Source organism: Aplysia californica, unplaced genomic scaffold (genome assembly GCF_000002075.1).
Source record: "Aplysia californica isolate F4 #8 unplaced genomic scaffold, AplCal3.0 scaffold00905, whole genome shotgun sequence".
Classification (NCBI taxonomy): Eukaryota; Metazoa; Mollusca; class Gastropoda; order Aplysiida; family Aplysiidae; genus Aplysia; species Aplysia californica.
Window position 1 is genome coordinate 58,969 of NW_004798175.1, and position 7,228 is coordinate 66,196.

The following is a 7,228-nucleotide window of genomic DNA, read 5'->3' on the forward strand; positions in this document are numbered from 1 at the left end:
AGAGCCACTCTGGGACCGGCCTTAGAGTTAGAGTGTCATTAGCCTCCTGTTCTTCTATTTTATGAAGTAGAACCATCATACATTTTGTTCGACACGTAGGGGACATAAGGTATGAGACTTTGAAAAATTTCGAAAGTGATCGTATTGTGACTGAGATGGAACCCTGTATTCTGGGAGTGGCGAAGTCGTCTCCAGTGGCCTTGCGAGAACAAGGTATTCCAGAACACGTAGCTGTTTGAGGATTGTTCACAACCCTCCTCTCACTTGTCTATCCCCTAACATGCCCCCATAGACACAATTTAGATAATTCGGGAGGCAGGCTTCATCCCAGCCTTCAGAGCCAACCCGGGCCGAGAGAGATGCAACATCCCAGTAGAAAGATGGAAATACTCTATAAAAATTCTCTTCATTCGGGAATTCAACTCGGATCTCCTGCGTGCTACAGCGAAGCAGCTGACTTCAGTACCAAAGACACCAGTGATTAAAGTCTGTCTCGGAAAATGAATTCGGATTATTTTACTGGAAAAGGGTGGAAACAATGTCTTTTTGTACATATTGTAACTGTTTTACGCAGACAACGACGAAATTTAGAACATTTAGAGGCGGGCTGCTACAACCCTGCTTTCACGGTTAAGATAAGATAAGATAAGATAAGATACATCTTTATTGTCCAGATCCTGGCACATTGGTTTGGTGTTCCTCCACGAGTACAGACACACACACACACGCGCACATACACACACACACACACACACACACACACACACACACACACACACAAACACACACACACACGTACACACCTGCACACACATGCACACACAAGTAGGCTTGCAATCACATGCATAATATAAATGAGCAGCAATATAAACAATAATAGTCGTAAGCTAGATACACAGTCAATGTTATTTTGATGCATGCTCTAAGGTCGTAAGTACACTAAACAAGATGGTTAAGATGGAAGCATTTTGATAGATGATGGTAAAAATGACCTTCTGTATCTTTCTTTGTTACAGATCAGAAGCATGGGTTTTTTATTTCTGGCTGATGTTTTTATTTGAGGGAATAAGAGATGTTTGTTGTCTAAAAAGATGGAATTAATTTTCTTAGTGCGAGCTGTTATGTACAATTCATCCAAGTAGGGGAATGAAGATGTTGAAATTTTACATGCTTTCCGTATTAGTCGATTTAATTTTTCTTTATCTTGTTATCTTGTGTTCCCGGCCCATGCTGTTATACAAAAATTGATCATACTTTCTATGGTTGAATGGTAGAACATGGACATTACTGTATTATCAATTTTAAAATGCAGGAGAGAAGTGTGGACACGCCAGTTGAGTTTCTTGTCTATTGTAACATCCAAATACTTATAGTCTGACACTTGCTCAATGTTTTCACGTTTCATTTTGAGTGGCTGCAGGGGCAGTTTCTTTATTCTAAAATCAACGACAAGTTCTTTTGTTTTTTTCACATTTAAAAGCAGCTTATGATTTTCACACCATTCAGAAAAATTAAGTACAACATTCCGGTAAGCGGTTTCGTTATGGTCAGCCTGAATTAGCCCAATTATAGTTGGATCATCTGCAAATCTTATCAACTTGATGTTAATGTTGTTTATTTGGCAATCGTTCGTGTATAGTGTGAATAAAACTGGTGACAAAACACATCCTTGAGGGGCCCCTGTATTTGTTGTGATGTATGTCGATGAAGAATGTTTTAATTTTACATACTGGGTTCGGTTGGTAAGAAAATTGCCTATCCATGATATTAAATTGACGTTAACACCTATGTTTTCTAATTTCTTTAAAAGGATAGCTGGCTGGATAGTATTAAAGGCTGACGAAAAATCAACAAACAGGATCCTACAGTATGTTTTAGGCTTGTCTAAATGTCTATATATGTTGTCAAGAAATAGTAAAATGGCGTCTTCCACACTTCTCCCGTGACGATATGCAAATTGTAGAGGGTCCTGGGTGGGTTCTATGTACGTTCGTAGTATTTTTAGCACAATTTTTTCTAGACATTTTATAACTACCGATGATAAGGCTATTGGCCTCAGGTCATTCATTTCAGTAATTTTTTCTTTCTTTGGAAGGGGGACAATTTCAGAACATTTCCAAATAGTGGGATTAGCATGTGTCAACCCAGGCTGAGTGGGAATATCATATCCCATCAGTCAGAGGCACTCAAATTTGCGTTTTATTCCCCGTTATGGAATCAAGCTAGTGCCATCTACACAACATTGAAAAGTTTTAATTACTATTCAACAGACACCAAAAGTAACCTTTATGAGACAAAACGCAAAATACAAACTGCCGGCTACCAGTTCAGATGTACTAAGCCCACCATTTTAAAAATCTTTGGTATAGGTTGCATAATATGCTCAAGAAATGTTTTGTCAAAATTCAAATTCTAAATGTTGAAAAAATTAAGAAAATGTAGATCTATATAATATTTAGTAGATAAAACTGTTTTAACAAATGATTTTGTTTTTCTTTCCGGAGTAATTGTTCTCGATGGGCTTAGAACATTTGAAGCACTTGCCGACGAGAGATATGATTTATTCCCAAACTCTGACTGACTTGCTGAGCTGTAAGTATCCGTTGGGAACAGGTGAATGCTGTCCACTGTGGTTGCTGTTGTTGTTACCGCTGTTGTGGTGGGAGCGGGTCGAGGTCCTGGGTGGAAGGTCATCGTCTGACGAAACCTGGAGGACAAGATTTCAGCTATGGTATGCCATAGTATAACATAGTAATATGTTTCAGTCTTGCAATTATAATTTGTACTTAACTTTTCTCTCTTAAAGTTACTAGCTCCTACATTGATCAACAACTTCTCTCCATCTTTGGAAATTAAAAGCCATCAGCTGTTCGTGTTGGACGAATTAATTATTATCATTATCATTATCGTTTTCATTATTTATTTATTTAATTAATTATTATCTTTTTATCTATTCATTTATTTATTTATTATTATTATCATTTTATTCATTATTAACATTGTTATTACTATCGTTATTATTAATATTATTATTACTAGATCTACATGTATTTTCAAGATGGTTATTATTTTCACTGACAACAACAAGATTTGGTAAAGTAGCATTTGTACAGCACATATTCCAGCCCAATAGCAAACTATATGAGCTTTGCAATCTATGACGGGAGGTGGGTGGGAGTGGCCCAAAAGGAAGCCAAGAAAAACCCCCAGAAACCCCCAGAAACACACACACACACACACACACACACACACACACACACACACACACACACACACACACACACACACACACACACACATACAGAAACAGCCAGATATGCAGACTCACAAAGAGGCAGATAGATAAAGAAACAAAGATATTCACATCATCATCAAGTATTTGTTTTTATGTAGGTGTTTTATACCCCGTGTCGAAACAATTGAGATTGTTTAGGTGGCGGGTTTCGACGCTGCTTGTCAGGATAAATCCGGGTTGAGAATTATGCAACGTCCCAGCAGAAGGTCAAGAATCTCGTTATAATATGGGAATCGAACTCGGTTCTTCTGCATACATGCGATGGCCAAGCGTCTCACCACAACACTACAAGCGCTGGTGTCTCTAATGTGCCCCGCTGGACGTTAACGTCTCCAAAAAAACCCCCGACAAAGCAAGTTATACATGACTTTGTATTACATTGTTCTGTTTTCCGAAACTTCACCTTGTTGACGACAAACAGAGCCGTTATGATGCCCATGAGGACGAAGACCAGGACAGACCCAGCCGCACGGTTCACCAGCAAGGTCAAGGCTATGAAGCTCAAAGCCACCAGCAGGAGCATCGGAGGTCTCAAGGGACGCAACTTGGCCACAACAATGACGACTCCAACAACCACACAGGCAATGATCGCCAACGGTTTTCTGGGGATGATAGTATCATGCTCTTACGTTTGATTTAACATGAGAGAGAGAAAGAGAAAGAGAGAGAGAGAGAGAGAGAGAGAGAGAGAGAGAGAGAGAGAGAGAGAGAGAGATAGCGATAGCGAGCGATAGCGAGCGATAGCGAGCGAGAGCGAACGAGAGCGAGAAAGAGAGACTCTGCATATTTCGATCTTGTTCTCTAACAGTGCGCTTTTTTTTTAAAGCAAATCTCTGAACACAAAAAAAGCTCTAAACTTAATTGGATTCGAACCAGATGAATTTCCTCGTGGTTCAACTTATTCATTTTATCTACTAAATTAATTATCTCTAAGCACACGTCGATATTTTGTCTCGTGATCAAGTTCCGTGTGATGAGGGGGGGAAGCAAGAGGACAACTCACCCTAAAATGGCAGTGATAAGAGTAGAAATGACGAGCACAGCAACGCGCTCCCCGTGCACCTCATATCCTCCGAGACAGATGAGTGACGTCATACCGGCTACTATGACACACAAAGTGCTTGTTACGTCATACAGCATACAGCCACTGATGACGGTGTGCAGCATCAGCAACAGCACAGGTTCAGGGTCCACCTGTTGAATAGTAAGGCCAATGAGCGGGTTACTTACAGAAACGGTAGAGGTAAAGCTGGATCACTCATTTCAAACTGGGTGGGGTGCTAACATTTACTTTTACCCGAGATAATGTTTAGGTGAAATGGTAAAAGTGAGTATGGGGTTGGCAGGCATCTTGAGGTGGTTGCTCCTTCTGTCTTATCAAATATTATCTGTCGATCTCTTCCTCTTCTTTGCATGTTACTTTTTAAAAGTAAAACAGACCTCTAATCTTCGGGACCTATATTATTACCTATTTTTGTTTCAAGTGCCGTAAAACTCTTACTAAAACCAACATTCTGACAGCAAAGACGTCAGTGAAGAAGAGTTAACAAATTATTGTTAATTATCCCTGCCTTTCCCTTTCGCCAAACCTGTATCTGTGGTGTGATGGTTAGACTTTTCGGCGTCATACGTAGAAGACATAAGTTTCAATCCTGTAAAGGAGGGGGGGGGGGTGGAGGGCGGTGGGCTCTCGTGGCCTAAAGGTTAAGGTGTTCGCCTCTCATTCAAATGTCCCGGGTTCGAATCCTGGTAGCGACCGAAACATTTTCTTCTAGAAAAATTGTCTCCTTTCACCTTCTTTCCTTCTCTCTTGAACTATTCTGTCGTCTGCTTTCGTCTCCACTTTATTCTCCCACCCCCTCACCTCCTTTGCCCCCTCCACTGGGCTCTTGGCTCTTTCTGCAGCCTTTCTGCTGCTACTCTTTGGCTCCTTCTTACTGCTGTCTTTCAGCCACACCACTGATCTTCTGGTTGGAAAGATCTACACCTAGCCTTCTCGGACAAGGGCGTAAAATCTCTGAGGGCCCGTGGGCAAGTTGCGCAGGTTAAAGATCCCTTGGTGGTCTAAAATCGATAAGAGCAGGCTTCGGTCGCCACTCGTGTAAAATTCTAAATTTCCTACCAACTGAAAATGTTTAATGTATCCACGCGCTCATATGACCTAGTGCAGTTGCGAGCGCCGTAAAACACTTACAAAAACACCAAAAAACAATTACAAATCACCTAAGGAATAGCTTCTTCTATCCAGTATCTCTCAATATTTCTGCAGTGATGATACTCAGTATCCCAGTTGGACTCTGTTGGTCCTGATAGAAGTACGTAAAGGCACCCTGTCCCAAGTAGAATCTGAAGCAGTCTTAAAAATCTGGGCAATATTGCTCACTAGAAGGCGATTTGAGTAGTTTTGGTAGGCCATAGGAATCACCCGGGAAGTGACAGGTTTTATTCAAAGTTTTGTTTGGAAATATGTCATTAGAGGCTGTTCAAATATAACCTTACACCTTTTTTGGACTTTTTGCCCCCCCCCCCCCTTTCTTACACTTTTCTTACATTGGCCCCCCCCCCCCCCCCCCCCCCCCCCCCACCCACTCCCGTAATATCACATTGTTCGATTATAATGATAAAAATAATATGACACATTTTATATCGCGCAAATCCGTGAAACAATCATTGTTCTATGCGCTTTACGTAATATTCATGAAAAACATGCATACTACTCACATACATGCCCATAATAATATATGCACTAAAAAATAATAGGTGTCACGACATGACGGTGGAATCAGGCGCTCGTCAGTTTTGAGGCATACGGAGTTATTGATATCATCTTAAAGCCTGTCCATTTGCCTCCCTTTTGATGAAAACAATATTCATCTATGCTGAATAGAAGTTGAAATATTTGCAATTGAAAGAGGCGTGAGTCACCTGGTTTCAGAGGTAAATGTAGTGAGAAAACGGCCGCGAAAGTTTGATAACTTCAATAGCTTGAGAGCCTTTAAAACTGAAAAAATTGCATATTTTGTGCATTTAATTAACATTTTTCAGTAAAATTCACATAGAAATGTGTTATTATATGGACGTAAAAGGTGTTTAGCGGGAAAACAAAAATTCAATAAAAGTTCCAAAACCTGCGGGAAAATGCCAGTTTTTTCACTTTCATTATTTTGACGAGCGCCTGATTTCACCACGCTGCCTCACGATTATTAGAGTAAATCATTCAAGCAAAATGTTGCTTACACTCTTACTAATAAGGAAAAAATTGAAACTCATGTCAATGACAAAAGAGCCTTAATTACAAATAAAACAAGTTACAGTGGAATTCTGATAAAGTCAACACCCCGGACATTAAAAAAAATGTTAACTTTGAGTAAAGTTTACTTTATCCATTACTGGCCATTGAAAATTGAAGATGACAGCTATAAAATTACAAAGTACCTGGTAATCCAGATGCAATCTAAATTTCGGGGAGTATAATTTTGAAGTTGTCACCAAAGGGTAATGAAAGCACAAAGTAATTGGGGGTGTGCATACCACTAGCTCAGGCGAAATATCTCTTCTTAAATGAATTCATCTAGGGATTTAGCCCCAAATTGTTGACTTTACGCAAGCTTAACACTCAAGCGGTTGACTGTATCAGAAACACAATTAGATCTACTTAAAATTACTAAGACAAAGAAGGTAAAAAACGGGACCACAGTGAGGTGTTGACTGTAAGCAAGAGTTGACTATTAAGCAAGTTGACTATCAGGATTCCACTGTATCTGTTATTACTGATCATTATGCTGAAAACGAAAAGTGAAATAGTTATCATCAACAAAGGCAGTGTTCATCAGTATGTCAAAAATATTTTTTTCACCTCACAAAAGTGTAATATTACATTAGTTCAAGACCCCCCCCCTTTCTTACACTTTTCTTACTGGAGCCAAAGACCCC

The 7,228-nt window shown here is 39.8% G+C and overlaps 1 protein-coding gene across 2 annotated transcripts in view; it reads right to left on the reverse strand.

Moving 5' to 3' along the window:
* LOC101851376 overlaps nucleotides 1–7,228 on the reverse strand; it is a 19,830-nt gene that overhangs the window by 4,986 nt on the left and 7,616 nt on the right. For both annotated transcript variants that reach the window (XM_035972917.1, XM_005110524.3), the window contains exons 2-4: nucleotides 4,299–4,489; nucleotides 3,699–3,897; nucleotides 2,583–2,707 (exon numbers count right to left, since the gene is read on the reverse strand). In XM_035972917.1, coding sequence (XP_035828810.1) covers nucleotides 2,583–2,707; nucleotides 3,699–3,897; nucleotides 4,299–4,489 — 515 coding nt within the window. The remainder of the gene's footprint in view (nucleotides 1–2,582; nucleotides 2,708–3,698; nucleotides 3,898–4,298; nucleotides 4,490–7,228) is intronic.